The 17,405-nt window shown below is 38.3% G+C and overlaps 2 protein-coding genes across 3 annotated transcripts; both read right to left on the bottom strand.

Moving 5' to 3' along the window:
* Nucleotides 1–29: 29 nt before the first annotated feature.
* ezh2 (enhancer of zeste 2 polycomb repressive complex 2 subunit) lies at nucleotides 30–11,230 on the bottom strand. 2 transcript variants are annotated; one of them, XM_048175200.1, is made up of 20 exons: nucleotides 10,825–11,230; nucleotides 8,745–8,868; nucleotides 8,400–8,528; nucleotides 6,817–6,936; nucleotides 6,619–6,739; nucleotides 6,153–6,332; nucleotides 5,761–5,863; nucleotides 5,379–5,542; nucleotides 5,196–5,293; nucleotides 4,624–4,873; nucleotides 4,239–4,408; nucleotides 3,952–4,046; nucleotides 3,790–3,830; nucleotides 3,543–3,668; nucleotides 2,140–2,318; nucleotides 1,910–2,005; nucleotides 1,742–1,823; nucleotides 1,575–1,655; nucleotides 1,410–1,494; nucleotides 30–1,316 (listed from the first exon to the last, which is right to left on the bottom strand). In XM_048175200.1, the coding sequence occupies exons 2-20, from the start codon at nucleotides 8,859–8,861 to the stop codon at nucleotides 1,256–1,258; spliced, it is 2,298 nt and encodes a 765-aa protein (XP_048031157.1). In that variant the 5' UTR covers nucleotides 8,862–8,868; nucleotides 10,825–11,230; the 3' UTR covers nucleotides 30–1,255. The 2 variants fall into 2 exon arrangements, with proteins under 2 accessions (XP_048031157.1, XP_048031158.1); XM_048175201.1 differs by having other exon boundaries at nucleotides 8,751–8,868.
* Nucleotides 11,231–12,604: 1,374 nt separating this feature from the next.
* On the bottom strand, nucleotides 12,605–16,375 carry pdia4 (protein disulfide isomerase family A, member 4). The gene is given in 11 exon segments (XM_048175202.1): nucleotides 12,605–13,237; nucleotides 13,473–13,706; nucleotides 13,791–13,947; nucleotides 14,299–14,450; nucleotides 14,557–14,715; nucleotides 14,797–15,002; nucleotides 15,119–15,257; nucleotides 15,366–15,571; nucleotides 15,660–15,787; nucleotides 15,790–15,836; nucleotides 16,063–16,375. Coding segments are annotated over 11 exon segments (1,932 nt in total). The 5' UTR covers nucleotides 16,151–16,375; the 3' UTR covers nucleotides 12,605–12,821.
* Nucleotides 16,376–17,405: the final 1,030 nt, after the last annotated feature.

The following is a 17,405-nucleotide window of genomic DNA, read 5'->3' as shown; positions in this document are numbered from 1 at the left end:
TTGTAATGCTTGTACAGTACAGCAAACGGTTGTTTTCAATGTTTATTTTATCACCTTTAACAAGTCCCTGTAAACAATTGAACAGCACCTTATAATTGGAGGCAAAAAACATGGAGATGGAGTGGTCAAAACCCCAGGGAAGAAAGAGTAATAAACAGAGTGGCTCGACAGGTTCAAAGGAGAAATAGGAATTAAATGGATCAAAACAAATTTATATAGCTCCTAAGAAGTAACTCCTTAATATTCACTAGACAAATCACAGCAAATGAAAGCCATCAATAAATTATAAAAATTGTTTACACAAAATAAATAGGGACATTAAACTTCTGGAGCAAGCCTGGTATTATTGCTTTGATTTTACAGTATCCCATGTTCAGGAAAAAAAAAAAAAAGTGATTGTTTTTTCACAAAACCTGGGACAAAAACAGCACCTTAATTTAATCTCCTTACATTTAGTGATGTCTAAAGTACATAGCTGCAACTGTGGATTAACCTTACAAAACATGTACAGTGAGGAATGAAGAGTTACCTGATTCCAACTCCATTTGAAACCTTTGTTCATGCATACAACAATTTGAATACAACATTATTTAACAACATTAAGAAATCTAATTCAAGAAACTATTCAGTGTTCTTTAAACATGTGAAGGCACCGCAAAAATATGATACTGAGTCCACCCTCCTTTCCTGACGCACCAAGTTGTTTCATCTTCACAGCAACAGCGCATTGGCACCAGAAAATGCATGTAATATACCTCTGGAGAGGTTTACACGCAAAGCAGTGACAGTGGCTTTGGTTTCCACAAAGAACAAACCTTAAAACTGAGCTGGGGATTGTGTGATATAAATATGTATTTGCATTACAAACATGTAGCCGGTTTGAATGTGAAATTTGGTCCAAAGGTATAGAGGAAATTGTCAAAATAACTTAAAGGAAAAAAAAAAAAAAAAAAAAAACACTACAATCCAGATACAAAACAATGGCCCATAATAAAATGGCTCTCTACTAAAACCAACTGTAAACAAGACAGAATGTTCAAGTTACTATCAGAAAGTGTATCCCAGAGTAAGCCTGTTGGTCGAGTAAAATAAAATTAAAAAAAAGACAAAGAAATGACAAAAAGGAAGTCTTTCAAATATCACTGTTAAAACCTTTTCAAATAGATGCCCCTGTCCTATAAAACTGTATTGGAAATGCAAGTGGAGAGAGAATTCCTGAAGAGTGTAAGGCATTTGTTCAAGGAGGTAGATGGCTTCATGGAATTTCCATTTCACGTTCAATACCTACGTATTTCAGAGCGTCGGCTTGACTGTATCTGTAAGAGATACGAAAACATGAGGGTAGACGGTTCAGAAGCATCTTATAAAAAGATTTTATTTTGAAGACAATCCTGTGCACTTCTTTTTACCTGTAGTCAAAGAACAGTTCCTCTCCAGTCTGTATGGCTCTCTTAGCAAATATGCCAATCCTGTGATCCCCATTAACCATCATCACTGTGGGGACGGAGAGGAAACACACCATGATGTCATTTTACACTCTACATCTTCTTAGCATTATATTCTGAGTGATTTACCTTTTGCATAGCAATTGGGGTTCACAGAGTGGTTGGCAAACCTGATCTTGTTTCCTTTCCTAGTTGCATCAACAACAAAGTCTGTGGGTGAAAAGGTGGGAGGTTGTCAGTCAATGACGGGGATGTGATTCTGAACAATGAATGTCTGCAAGTAGGAGGTTAGTTACCATTGTTAAGGTTAAACAGGAAGCTGCACATGTATTTGTCATAGACCTTGCCTCTGCGGTCTGCTTCATCCTGGGAAATGATCTAGCAGGTAAAAATAGAAAAGTCATTTTAGAAGAAATCATCATCTCTGCATGAGAAACTGATTATATATATAAAGAACATCTCACCTCCCCACAGTACTCGGAGATGAACTCGTTCTTCTGAACCGGCTCTTTGATGAAGATTCCCCACCCGGCCACATCAGACGGAGCCAGTAGCAAGTGCTAAAAACCCCAGCATAAATACACTCACTTTAGTTGGTTATCAGCTAATCAGTCGAGTAACAATATTAACTTCTTGTTTATATTTAAGGAAAATGACACTCATCTTCATGGCGATGTGTCAGAATATAACGAACCTTCTTTGCTCCTCTCTGGATGCTGCAGTTCTTGCAGGATACGTTTTTACTGTCCCAGTGATCGGCTGCCCCACAGGTGAGGCACAGGTCAGGGTCACACTCTCGTACGGCCAGGTAACAGGGGCACTGCTTGGTGTTACACTGGGCCTTACAGCGGCAACCTGGAAACCGGTTCTGACCTGCAGAGACAAAAAAAAATAACTCCTGATTCCAGAAAAATGGTTTATATTAAACATGGCTGCTATAAAAGGAAACACTTCGTATGAACACATAATCCCTTTACCTCAGTTATAAAAGTTAAATATTAACATTCTGTGCCAATCATTCAAACCCAAGAGCTCTGCTGAAAAACCTTCTACAAAAAACAAATGATTTAAAATGTAGGTCAAAATGAAATGCTTATGAGTAAGAAACCTTTATTGCGCTGTATTTTCTCTTTCCAAGAACAAACCACAGATTCTTTTCCAGTGTTTTGGTGTAAACTGGGTGTCACAATGTTGCATGCTTGAGCTGGATGACTGACGTCAGTCTGTCTGTCTGTCTGTCTGTCTGTGTGTGTGTGTGTTTGTGTTAGGGATGCTCCGATCAGGAATTTTACAGCCAATACCGACTACCGATTTTTTGTCATCATGATTGGCTGACCCCGATCATTCAAAGCTTTATATAAGTGATATGCAAGCTCTCTGTTGACTGTTAACTTTTTACAGTTAATGTTGCATTGGTTGTATTATTTACAGTAATGTTGTAATTGTTTTAATTGAGAATCAATCAAATCTCTTTATGAGCGAGTCATTGAACCATTCATTCAGTAAATATGCTTAAAAACTGATTTATTCATAGATGAAACAAGGTGTTGAAATTAATTTAACTTTGAGAGCCACTTTACAAGGACAAGCAACGTGCCACATAGGTAACGATGAAGCTGACGTTTCACGTCAGAGATCAATTGTACTGATTCAATGCATTGAACAGCGCTGACACCAGTCATGGGAAATCCCCTTAAATGGGAAAGGATACTACGACAAAGATATCGATTCTGCCAACTGATGACAAACTGATTTTTTCATGAATATATGACTTATGACAAATATAAGGACAGATGCAGGTAATCACACACGCTCAGTTGTGTTTGTGTGGAGGAGCTGCCTCAGCCCCGCCTCAGACACCAAGAGCAGATGACAGCTTTGTTGTATTAAAACCTTTAGCCAATGTTCCTGCACGTGATATCTCTTTAGAACATGACAGGTGACGGTGGCGCTAAAGTTTGATGTCATCGCGTGTTTCAAGTCATCAAATTGGGATCGGTTTGTGAGATCAGCCAAATGTGACTACTACCAATCGAGTCATAGAATGTGATTATTAGCAGATACTGATCGAAGCATCCCTAGTGTGTGTATACTCACATTCCGAGCTACACTGGCAGAACTTCTCACAGAAGTTTTGGGCGGTGACACAAGGGCAAGAACTGTCACACGGCTGGCGAGGGTGATCACATGGCTGGTAGTTGTACACATGATTGGAGGAGCCATCTGAGAGCATAAATTGCACATAAAAATGCATACTTGCATTCTTACTAAACTTTCACAATAGTGAACGCACAATCTTGCCATCTAAATGTACGAGCTGGCCTTTCACTGTAAAGATACAAACCTTTCTTTAGTTGAATTTTCCGACAATGAGTGGCCCACAACCTAGAACAACCCAAGAAAGAACAGGGATTTGACATGATTGAAATGCACCAATCATATTGGAAATACTCAAAGTGAAACAAAAAAATGAAGCGTAGTTACAATTATCACTTTAAAGATATACCTGTGTTTCCTCTTCTTCTTCCTTTGAGGAGTGTTTTCATCCACCGCAGGTGCACGTGCAATAATGCTAGATTCTTTTACCCTGAATTCATAAACCTGACAAGTCCCAAAACAAGAAATCTCTTTAAACAAGAATTCAATGCACGTTTCATTTAATTACTGTATGTGTAATTAGCAGCTCCTCAAAATAATTCCACAGCAATCTTGTAGTTGATTAGCATTAAACAGCATTATGAACACTGAAATTTAAAATGTGACATCAAAACCCATCTTTTCAAGTGCACATACCTGTCTACAGGTCTTTGTGCCGATGAGTCTGGCGATAGCACAGAAGTTGTCATAGTAAGTGCCGATAAGCACTCTGAAGAGAGAGGCCTCAGCGCCGCTCCAGTCCACATTCTCAGGAGGCTCTGAGCTCAACTTCAACTTCACTGGAGTCTGACAGCGAGAGTTTGCCTCTGTACAAAAACAAATAAACAAAAGTGAAATAAAATGTAATCTGAATAGAAAAACTGAAAATCAAATAAATACATTTTCATGGCTCCAAAACACTAATATAAAATCAACTGTGACATAACTGATTATAATGTTATTAACATGATATTCATAGTTGACAGCACCCAATCAAATACCCCATTGATATGATTACATTTCATGAACCCTTGATATCTACCTGAGGAGCTGGTGGTCTCATCCTTTTTGTCATCATCGTCTTTATCGTTACAATCTGTTCCATCTGCCCCTCCTTCTCGGTCGCTGTCTGTGTCTTTAGTCTCACTATTAATCGTTGGGGTGCTGGGTCTGCTGTTGCTGTTGCTGTTGCTGTTCGGGAGTCTTCCTCTCCGTCTGCCTACGGTGCGCTTAGAAGGGGTCTTGGCACGCTCAGCAACCACCCCAGCTGGGTATTCCCTAACCATGCCATCCTGAGGAGAGACATATGCCATTGCCATGGTTAATCAGAGTAAACAGTCAGATATTTCATGCAAACACTTTCACAATGAAATAATGATTGCACTTGCAATTCAGAACCAACTCAAACCACACATACTTAAAAGGTACACTAACTTTTCTTGTTTAATACATCAGTCCTTCTTCCAAAAAGTGTTTTTGTCTTACCCTGATTCACTATGGTAAGCCTATTATAAGCGTTTATATTTTAGAAAAAGTACACATGGTGTACCCTTAATCAAGGCTTCGGGGTTAACAATATCTTTCATTTTGGACTAAGTGAAGAAATGCACTTGCCTGAACCATATACATATAGCAATAAATGCCACAAGGTTTGCTGTCCACCAGATTCTCCATGTTCTTACGCTTGTATGTGTTTGGAGTTGCATGAAAAGCTGTAAATAAAAAGAGGAACGCATCTTTAAAAAAAATGCCATCTTTGCACAAAAAGGGCTGATCTGATTTTAATGGTTTGCTTACGGTGAAGGAAACAGTCGTATTTGAAGCAACGCCTGCAGAAGAGTGTATGGAAGGAGTGCAGACTTTGCTCTCTTTGCACTGATTTAGCATTTGGTCCGTCGATGTTGGGGGTGCATTCAGGAGGAAGAGCCCCTGGGAGTTGCTGCTCTGTGAGTTCTTTATATCTGCAAAAAGACATAGTATCTCAAATTAAAACATGATCAAAAACCATAAAATTTTGATTATATAAAAATAAATAAATGAGACCTGGATGATATCTAAACATCAATCTAATAAAAAAAGAAAATTTGAAAGCATGTTGAGAGCCAGCTTCACATTGTTTGCCCTTTAAATTTATCCAACATGTGAAGTTTCTATGCAGAGAAGTTGTTTCCTGACATACTTTTCTTTGAGTTCTTCAGTTGAACCTTTATCAGGAAACATGGAAGAAATGGCTTCAAAGATTTTATCAGAGGGAAACTTTTTTGATCCATCATTGTTGTGACCTGTTGCATAAAATAAGAAACACAGAGTTTATTAAAGAATGAATTGTACAATAAAACAAGAGACTATAACGTACCATGTAATAAAATGCCTGTTTATTGTCAGCACTAAAGGGCGTGTTATAGATTTATTTATAAAAAATAAATAAAAAAAAAAAAACCTGCATTGAACCAGAAAAATATCTGCCGTCCCAAAAAAAAAAAACATTTTAACCTCTCAGAATCTGTATCAAAACTAGATTTGTTTTTTTATATACATACTTTACACTAAAAATCATTTAATTTCTCTTACTCTCACAAATCAGCTGGTCCTTGTGAGAGTCTTCAGCATCGTCTTTTCCATCACAGAGATCCATCTTCTCAAACTTGCAATCATGCTGATCCTCCTCTTCATCATCTTCCTCATTATCACTGTACTGATTGAGTGCATTGACTAGCTCCACAAAGATCTCATCATTTATGAAGCCACACTCTACACACAAAACAAAACACAGAACAAGAAATCAATTCCCTTTTTCAAGCAAACATGTGGTCTATATATTTTTTCAACTGTGGAAAAATGTTAGCTCTACTTAAGCAGATAACTGTGACTCAATTTTTAAAGGGATAATTCACCCAAAAATGAAAATCATCATGATTACTCATCTTCATCATACTAAAACTGTATGCTCTTTTTTTCCAGTCGAACCTTTTAATAGTTTTCCACTGTTTTTAGTGAAGTTACTTTAAAGTACAAAACCGATCAAACAAAAAATAACCTCTATCTCCATGAACTTTTCCATCATAATTTTTAATAAGCTCTTCAATGAAGGTGCCGTCTTGATCAAGGATTTCATCACCCATGTAAGGGATGTTGTGCAATACTGTCTCATCTTCAACCTAAAACAGAATACAAGATTAAAAGCCTGTTTTTTAATACTTTGATTTCTGCAAATACATAAGGAATTTGGTTTTACCATAAAGTTTTGCTGGAGTGGAGACCATGAGTACATGACAGGCACAGAGGCCACAGCGTTCAGCGTTTTGAGAGGAATGACTTGTCTGGAGAACTCTGAGAAGCCACTGTCAACAGTGCACTGCAAAATGATTCAGTCGTGTAAGATCTCTGTGACGGTCACCATTTACACATCACAATGTTTTTTAAAGGTAAAATTAAAAAGTCATAAACTATACTATAAACACCATTTACTTCGAAAGACCAAAAACTCATGGCATTTAAAGGGTTAGATCACCCAAAAATGAAAATTCTGTCCTTAATTACTCACCCTCATGTTGTTCCACACCCATAAGACCTTTGTTCATCTTTGGAACACAAATGATAAAATCCAGTGGCTCAGTGAGGCCTCCATTGCCAGCAAGATCATTTCCTTTTTCAATGCCCAGAAAGCTACTAAAGACACATTTAAAACAGTCCATGTGACTACAGTGGTTCAACCTTAATGTTATGAAGCGACGAGAATACTTTTTGTACGCCAAAAAAAATAAAAAATAAATAAATAACGACTTTTCAACAATATCTAGTGATGGGCGATTTCAAAACACTGCTCCGTGAAGCTTTGAAGCTTTACGAATCTTTTGTTTTGAATCAGTGGTTCGGAACACCAAAATCATGCGTTTTCAGTAAACAAGGCTTTGTTACGTCATAAGTGTTTCGAAATTTCAACAGTTCACGTGACATTGGCAGTTTAATATGTGCTCTGAACCAGTGATTCGAAACAAAAGATTCATAAAGCTTCGAAGCTTCATGAAGCAGTGTTTTGAGATCTCCCATCATTAGATACTGTTGAATAAAGTCAAATTTTTTTTTTTTTTTTGGCGCACAAAAAGTTCTCATCGCTTCATAATAGGGCTGACCGATATATCGCATGCGATAGTCACACGCATTTCGTCAGTAAAGCCGGTTCCCTGATTAGCGCTAAATCGCCATCACCTGCTTTCAAATGGAGCGGCATTTAATAGACAGAGCCGTAGTTCACTGACAAGCTACGCAATATCGCGTTCATTATCGAAGGCGATTCAGTGATCTACGGCTCTGTCTATTAAATAGCGCTCCATTTGAAAGCAGGTGATGGCGATTTCGCGGTAATCAGGGAACCGGCTTTACTGACGAAATGCGCGTGACAATCGCATGTGATATATCGGTCAGCCCTACTTCATAACATTAAGGTTGAACCACTGTAGTCACATGAGCTGTTTTAAATACGTCTTTAGTACCTTTCTGGGCATCTGAAAGTGTTAATTATCTTGCTGTCAATGGAGGCCTCTCTGAGCCATCAGATTTCATCAGAAATATCTCAATTTGTGTTCTGAAAATGAACGAAGGTCTTACGGGTGTGGAACGACATGAGGGTGAGTAATAAATGACTTTATTTTAATTTTTGCGTGAACTAACCCTTTAACAAAACACTAATGAGCATTTTCAAAAAGCAGAGAGAGATGAGAGAGAAAGAAAAAATGAATAACATTGAGGAAAATGACAAAAGCGTGAATGGCATTAAACACACTTCAGGTGAATCTGAATTAGAGAATTTGTTCTAACCTCTCTGGTCCCACGCAAGGAGCTCACAGGTGTCATAATATGAACAGGTTGTATCCGTCTCAATTTCCATTCCTGGTTCAATATGTCTGTACGCTCCAATATCTTCTGTCTGTTGGAGCTGAACATGCTCTGTACAGTAAGAAAATAAATTTCAATGTGAGAACCTCTTACAAAAAGGCAAGCAACATTGTTTGCACGAATGACAAAAAGTTTCATGAGGACAACGGGGTTATACATGATAACAGTGCATTTGCACTAGTGTCCACATCATGTGACACCTAGAAGCATGACCAACACCAGACTATACAAGCAGCTTAATCTCTGCTGTATAAGCCCATGGATCACCTTGACCTCGTCTGCCCTCCTGAAACGTTTGAGCTGCCGCAGTCGCATGTACTCAGACTTCACTCGTCGCCTCCAGCAAACAGGACCCTTCTCCGATTTCCTCCCGGTTAATCCCATGGCTTCCCTATAGACATACAGTATGGTTTTAGATTTCATTGTAGACCAATATAGATTGACACACTATAGAAAGATACAACATGGAGGTTAAGTGGTTTAATAGAAAATTATAGTAAATGTATACCAGTAAATCACACACACAGGTTTAATTTGCAATGAAGTAACCGATCAGTTCTCTAGCCATATGGCATGAAAGTAATTATATGAGATCTATTAAATACCTCAATTGTTTCTCTTAGACAGCAACAAGAATAAATGGAGACTATTAACAAAGAGAAAATGTATATTCTCCTGAGAAAATTTCAGAAGCAATCTCAACAATTTCTCAGCCTGTGTTCTCAGATTTGCAGGGATAAAATTCAGATTTCAAAATTAACAAACATTCTCATCAAATTTTTCAGAGAAAGTATCTAAGTAATAGATCTTAGTCATGGTAGAGGCATATTTATTTTTTGACATGAATGTACACGAGGCTGTGAGGGATAGAAATACAGTGTTCAATGGATTGTACTGTTGTTTAAAAACATACTGACTGTCCATCCGATAAAACGTCTATCCGAAACTCTATAAAATAGTTTTGAAAGTTGTAAGTTGTGAAAATTACGTGATCTAGGACCTTCATTCAGTGCATGCCATTGTAAAGACCAAGTCTATCCCAGACCCTTACAGCCTTGCCCTTGTTTTTATCCATGTTAAATTTAATATGCAATCTACCCTGACTAAGGTCTTTGCTGAATCAAAACATTTAGTCATGTACTCGTATTATATATCAATGGAAATATTTGTATCTCCTAGTTTATTTCTCAAAGAATTTGGGGAGACAAAGTTGAAATTTGACTGAAACATACCTAAGAGCTCCCTAAAGTCACCTGAGCTATGAAAGAACAACAATATTTTCCTCTGAGAACCACTCAGAGTAAAAGCCAGCTCTATTACTGCATAGATTATCTAACTAACATGCTGCGGATACGTAGGCTGAATATGTAACCAAGCAGATGAGCCATGAGGTGGCATGCAAGACAGTGACAAAGTGTCATTTGTAAGTTCACAAGTTTTCCCAGTCTTCTCAGCAATGCCACAAACTCACACACTCAATCTAAATGTAGCAACATGAGAAATTTATGGGGGTAAAGCAGAAAAAAATAGCCCTTATTATCCATGAATAAACTTCATATGAAAAGTTCTGCAATTGCATAGGTACAACTTTATTCCCAAATCTGGGATTTATGTTATCTAGGGTGTTGATGAGACAGGTGTATGAGCTCAATGGCGCCCCTGGAGGTGTAATAAACATACTGAAGTGACGTCGACTTGAAAAATGAAACAAAACCTTACAGCACGTTTCAAAGTAGTGTTTACTCACAAAACTTCATGAAATCAGTAGATTTTGTGATAATTAGGAAATAACACAGATGAACTACTAAAAGGCTAACAACTGAGACGCTAAAGCAACAGTTAAACCAAAAATGAAAACTCTGTCATTTACTCACCCTCATGGATTTCTAAACCTGTATGACTTTTTTTCTTCCGAGTTACACATATAGAGATATTAAGCAGAATGACAGCCTCAGTCACCATTCACTTCCATTGCATCTTTTTACCTGTACAATGAAAGTGAATGGTGACTGAGACCGTCATTCAACAACCCCTCAGTTTCCTTCCACGGAAGAAAGCAAGTCATACAGGTTTGGAACAACGTGAGTGTAAATGATGACAGATTTTTTTGCAATTTTTACTGAATTATCCATTAAGCTTCACTATGACTTGACAGTAGAGTATAACATGAACAATTAGACTACTAGCTGTCTGTAATCAAACCTAACAAGACTGTTGTCCTTGCAGTGTTTCAATTTAAAGTTCTATAAAGTCGCTAACTGGTTAGCAGGGCTGTCTTAACCAGAAACTAAATGTGGCTTCACAAACAGAGACAACTGTCTCGTTACTGTTTTCTTCTAGAGCCTACCTGAAGGAGAAGACCTGTCCACATCCAAACAAACGACTTTTTCCGTCAGTCTGTCAGCGCCGTCTCTAAATGAAGATGATCGGTTAACTGAGCTAGCTAACTCAGCTAGCTCGCGGTAGAGGGTCCTTTCACCTCCGCGCGTCCGCGTTACCAATACCGGCGAGCCTCGATAAACAAAAGACAGGCGTTTAATTCGCCTTTAGTTCTTCAAGCATATATTTCGTCAGACGTCTTTCCCTCTCTTAACTGTGGCAGGCTGTAAGCGAATTTGAAATAAATTTGAAATGTGTGTAAATTTTTAATATTTCCGTTTCTCTAAGTATTCAAACCCGCTCAGTCTGTCGTTTATACTCAGAATTCGCCGCCCACCTCGCGCACTGCAGAATCAACGAGCGCCAAACAGATGAGCCAATCAGAACAAGCCATGTTCGAGCTGCTCAGTGTTACGAGTTTCGATTGGTTAGATCCTATCAGGGACTAAGCGAATCGAATGCGTGACTGCAGTGGGGGACATATGAAGAAGTTCTCTTTGTTCTTCATTTTTGAACGAATACAGTTTTGTACAACTACTAAACCGTCGCGCGATATGGTATTGTCAGTCTTCGGATTTTATCATTGCCGCGAATAACGTCAGCAAGAGCAGCAGTTGTTAATGTGTTTGCGATACAGAGTAAATGCAAAGATTTAGCAATTTTTTTTACTTTATTCTAGCACATACAGAAGAAAAAGCACGCTGCAGTTGTGCCAAACACTGGAAGAAAACAGTTCCGTATGGCCAGTAAGTCGATACAGTCAACATGTCATTCTATTTTCGCATTGAACTGAAGGACTTCCTGTGGACTGTTTGGACTTGGGTCAACCGGTTCATTAAGTACCACCCACACCAAATGGGGGCAATGCTATCACAATAGTGATGGGCTATCTGAATCATTTCCGAGTCGGTTCTTTCGAACGATTCAGAGACTCTATACGTCATCACATGTCACATACGATTTAAAACGTCCCATATGTAGGCACGTGTTGCAGTTTATCACGTTCTACGTGGCTTTAAATTGTGCACGTTTTAATAAAACGTTATCAAATCTAATTGTTCATATTCCCCATGTTTCTGTTATTTGACTATTAAAGTAACTTACTTTTAGACCCTTCAATGAAATCATCGGTTCACTCTTGCTCATATTATCGGCAAGTTGTTGACTCGAGAAAGCTCAGACCGATTCAGTCCGAATGGAACCGATTCAATGAAAAGTTTAAACACCATTCAGATTACCAAATTTAAATTTTAATTGAAAAATGATTGCAAATTATTTGAAGAATGTAATTAAAGTCAATCAGCTTGATTTTATGTCTGAGTCCAAGTCTATACCAAAGCTACTTTTTAGAGGACCATCTCGATCTCTACTTGCTTCAAGTGAGACCACCATCTCACCAGCCATTTATGAGCACTATTCATTTGTAGCACATATACACTATTTACCTTTTAAAAACAAGGTGTACACTCCAGGCTCAAGGTGTCCCGGACACCAATATTTTAACGATTCATTAAAAAGTCCATACTGGGCAACTGAGATCGAGAGGTTAGGATGCACATTTTTGGAACTACAACACACCAAGAGTGTATATTAGCTGGGTTTTTTTGCATGCTTTTGCGATCTAAAGGAGCATTTTTTGACCTGAAAATTGAAGTGTGATGACAAGATTTAACGACCGGATGACATTAAGCAGGCTGGTCATCAAGAATGAGTATACAACCACAGCTTATTTATGACAACCACTCCAATTACATTTTTACATTATTTTATTTAAAAGACTTGAGAGAAATAAACCTAATAAACAGTGCTTGGTTTGGAATGAAAATACTGAATGTTTTGATCCCAAAAACAAAAGTACAAAAACAAATCAAAACATTCTCTTTTTGGAAGGTCTCTAAGCCCCCCAGAATACTTCCATTCTCAGGGAACTGCATTTATATAATGTTCATGGTTTCTATAAATCTCTTAGAGCTCATCTTTTTTGTGTGATAATTTTGTGGCATGTTTTTCCACAAATTTGGTCAGTTCCTCCACATCCCTTTTGCCGCCTTCAAATTTGACTGGGCTCTGCTTGCTGTTGCTGGGAGCAAAGTAGATTGTAGGGAAGCCCTCTACTTTATAACTGTCGTGGGGCACATCATTAGCAGTGGCATCCATTTTGGCAATGACAAGATTCTTCTCATTTTTGTATTTCTTTCCAAGAGCCGTGTAATCTGGCTCCATCTTTTTACAGTGGCCACACCATGGTGCATAGAACTCGATAAGGACATCTTTCTTTGCATCCATGACAATGTCATCAAAAGTCTTGCCCACCACAACCTTCACTGGTCCTTTGTTGCTCTTGGGAATAGGCTGAGACTTTACAATAGGTTTCAGCTTACCTGTCAAGAGAAGAAAAGACACGTAGTCACGAATTTGAACGAAAAGTGGTGTTCTACACCAATGCAAGGCTGCCACTCTTACAGTTGCATTCTTTGAATAACTTCTCTTACAATACTGGCTTAAGATTTAACTCAATATTGAAACAATCATTATTATTATTATTATTATTATTAAGCCTTAAGTTGTGAAACCATGTTCACTTTTTAATAAGGAATACATAAACCAATAGCTTACCTTTTTTGAAGGCCATAATAAAGCTCCGGAGCACATCGGAGTCAAATTCCTCTGGCTCCATGGCATATTTCTTCCCTCCCTCACCAAGAATTCCAACATTCACCTCCTCCCCGCTTTCACTGAGTCCAAGGCTCTTCAGTTCATCAGCATAGTCTTCCTCATCCGCAATGGCAAATGTGTACTCTGGGAAGTCCTTTGCTACTTCAAGCACTTTGCTCCTCCAAAACTGTGTGGCTAGGTGGAAATCAATTGTGTCGGCGTTTGCATTGTGTGTTACAGGTATGATCTTAATTCCTTTTGCATGACTTTGCTACATACCAACTCTGTAGTCAAAACTGAAGTCCACTCCATAATAAACAACCACAAGAGGTCGTGTGGTGTATCTCTTTGCATCGTTGCTCTGTTTTCTGTGTCCAACCAAAGGTAGTATGTGTTTCTTGAAGAAATCTTGAACTTCTGAAGCAGCTGTGGAATCCTTCAGGAAAAAAAAAAAAAAAAAGACAATTTTTTAGGAAAACTGACTTCAGGTTCGCTCACATTTACCTTTATTCTGCGAATCTTCATAGGCAAAATCTAGTAATTTAAATAGGAATATACGCAATGAGGAATTTCACTTGTGGGCGAAAGATTTACCCACACAGATTTCACAGTGGGTTTGAGTTGGTCACATGAATTTGCCACATTGACCAACAGAAAACTTTGGTTCAAAAGTAACTTCTTAGCTGTTTTTGCCTATGTAAATTTCTGTAATGTTACTGCACCTTAACAATAGTATCATGCTTGCTTTGCAAAAATCTCACAGAAACATTAAAGATGCAGAACTTACTTTAATTGTTAGTGAATGAGATGCTGGCTCATATTTAGACCTAAACTTCTCTGGATGGAGCATGACTACTTGTCCAGGTGAAGCCTTGAGGAATTGTGCGACTTCATTATTGAATGTATGCATAAATTTGTAGTCATCTCGCAGAGAATTACCTGCAGTAAGAGAGAACAAGTTGTTAGGAAAGTAAAAAAAAATTAAAAGTAAAGATTAAATCTCATTCATTTGAGAAGGACGACTGTCAGACAGCATAATACACACATGCTTCTTGATAGATCTCATATGCTGCATCTTCTTCACTTGAGAAAACGCCTACAATAACTGCATCATCTCCATCTCTGAGGATCTCCTGAACCTGTTTCAGGGTCTGCACCTGCTTTGATGGAGGACCCGCCTGGTCTGACATGTAATCAACAATACCTAGAGGAAAAAGAATGAAGAGACTGAAATTCCCAACACCTCCACATCAATCGGTCACCAAGACATTGGCTGAATACCTACCGAACTTCTCCCGTGGTCCGTTGTAATCGAAAGCTTTGCCCTTTCTGAAGATTTTAAGAGTTGGGTAGCCAGAAACACCAAACCGCGTCGCTAAATCACCCTCTGCAGTGGCATCTACTTTAGCCAGTGGAATAGGAGGAGTGCGACTGCTGAGCTCTTTAGCAGCCTTTTCATACTCAGGAGCGAGTCTCTTGCAGTGGCCACACCTGTTTGAATTTAAACACAGTATTCTCAAAAAGACACACTGATGGTTTAGAAAGAAGGCAAAGATGTTAAATGCAAAGTTAGTAAGTAAGCTGCATGGGAGTCTAAATATACAAACCAAGGTGCATAGAACTCCACCAGAATGATGTCTGCATTGTTCACCACGTCATCAAAATTATCCTTAGTCAAGACTAGGGTGGCCTCTGGAGGAGGTTTCCAGTCTGGTTGAGCAACTTCTTTAACCCGTTCCACAATGGCTGGAAAAATGAAAGTTAAAACCATGCTTGATTAACAATACACCAGAAAAGAAACTGATTCACAGCAACCTATAGGAAGCCATTGAAATGAATTTAAAGTGCACTCACCACGCTCACTTCTGTCCCCATCATAGTCCACCGGCTCCCCTTTTTTGAGTATTTTGATGGTGGGATATCCAGACACTTCAAATCTACTGCCCAGAGCACTGGCCTTAGTGGCATCAACCTTTGCCACAGGAATAGGTGGGTCGTTCTCCTTTAGCGTCTGAGCGATCTTCTCATACTCAGGAGCGAACTGTTTGCAGTGGCCACACCTGAAAAAAAAAAAGTGTAATATTTGCATGACCAAGATCTTTGACAGGCAATGACGTGTCTCCAGCTGATGTGGAGGAAAGAACTTACCATGGTGCATAGAACTCCACCAATACTGTGTCTTTGCCTTCTATGAAGGTGTCAAAGTTTCCATCTGTCAGCACCAGCACCCCATTCTCCTCCTTTACTTCAGTGTCATCTCCATCATCATCATCTCATCATCATCATCATCATCATCATCTTCCTCTCCTAGATCTTCAGCTGAATCTTAAATATTTAAAAAATATGAAATGCATTGAGTTAAATTAATATCAATATTTCCTTGATACTTTTTTAAGTCTTTGTTGTAGTGCGTCTCCACTGCAAAGTCCAACATGCTGAGTTGCACTAAACAACAATAATGCATCAAGCTTGCTAGCAAATGCAACGGCTCTGAATAGCTCAAAACACTCCAAAAATGTTAGATATCAATATCCTGCAACAGATATCTTACCATCTTTGGCATCTTCTTCGCATCGGCTTGGCAATATGAAGTGTGTCACTCCAAGCAGCACAATCAATAGAAGGGTTATCTTCTTCATGATCTGTGATATTCACGCCTCCTTTAGTTAGCTAGATGGATTAAACCGAGATGCATACACTGCTACCGGTAGTCAAATGAATAAATACTGTGATAGTTATTATGATAACGCTTGCATTAAATGATTTTGGCTCAGCTCATCACAAACCACGCATTTTTCTCTCAAACCAATTTTGTCACTTCGCTTCGCTACCCCACTCCTTTACTTGAACTTGTCTGACTTGCCACGCTCTGATTGGCTGGTAGCGCAAGGACTTGGCCAATCATCGATCGCCACTCAAGTCTGTAGCTCATGCACGTTCAAAACCGCAATTGGGTGGTGTGTGTTAGGGTACAATGTGATTGGATGGTAAGTGAAAGGGATGGGACGAGATCCAGGAAGTGTAACCACCAGGAGCAAGTTGTATGTACTGTATTTTCCAAAGGGTAGGGGGAACCATTAAAACTGCCTTTTAAGTTATCTGATTTTCATATGCAGGTGTTTCTATACTGGAAAATGCTGTACAAGCATAATTTTATTCCACATAAGGCTATAATTTGGAATAACAGATGTATTTTACATAAGAGGAAATCTTTATTTTATAAAGACTGGATGGAAAAAGGAGTTTGGGCTGTAATACATTTAATGGATGAAGTTATGATAATCTTAATTTGTATTGTTCATATAGACAATATTCTTTAGTTGTCAAAGCTATTCGTGTAGCTTTGAGAAATCTAATTAAAGGTATATTACAGTATTCTTCTGTAGGCCTAATACCCACACCTCTGGATTTGTTTATTGACAAGTATAATTTCTTGGATGAAAAATGTAATAACAAGGTTTTGAGATCACTTATTACAAAAGAATATTTTCCTCTTTCTGTTAAAAGAAAATCGATCTCCAAGGTTTTCCAAAGTTGACACTATCAAAGTTAGAACCGATACTTGTCAATTCCTTTGTTACCTAAAATGAAAGAAGTACATTTCAAAACAATTAACGACATTTGTCCATGTAATGAATTTCTAAGAATAAGGTTTAATTTGGATTGCAATGTGTGTACATTTTTAGAATTGTACAATTGTTAAGTCTTTTTTGTGACAGATTGTATGAGTGGAGACAAAAATTTAATACCTGCCTTTGACTATCATATTGTTAAATTTGGTGTCTTTTTTGACAACAAAGACATTGAATTTTTGTGCACTAATGTGTTGATTGTAGCCAAATTTTACCTACACTAATGTAGATTTGTTGCCCTTGGGTTAGGGTTAGTTCACCC

This window comes from Megalobrama amblycephala, linkage group LG22 (assembly GCF_018812025.1).
Source record: "Megalobrama amblycephala isolate DHTTF-2021 linkage group LG22, ASM1881202v1, whole genome shotgun sequence".
In the NCBI taxonomy this organism is placed as follows: domain Eukaryota; kingdom Metazoa; phylum Chordata; class Actinopteri; order Cypriniformes; family Xenocyprididae; genus Megalobrama; species Megalobrama amblycephala.
This window is presented reverse-complemented; position numbering and strand designations above follow the sequence as displayed.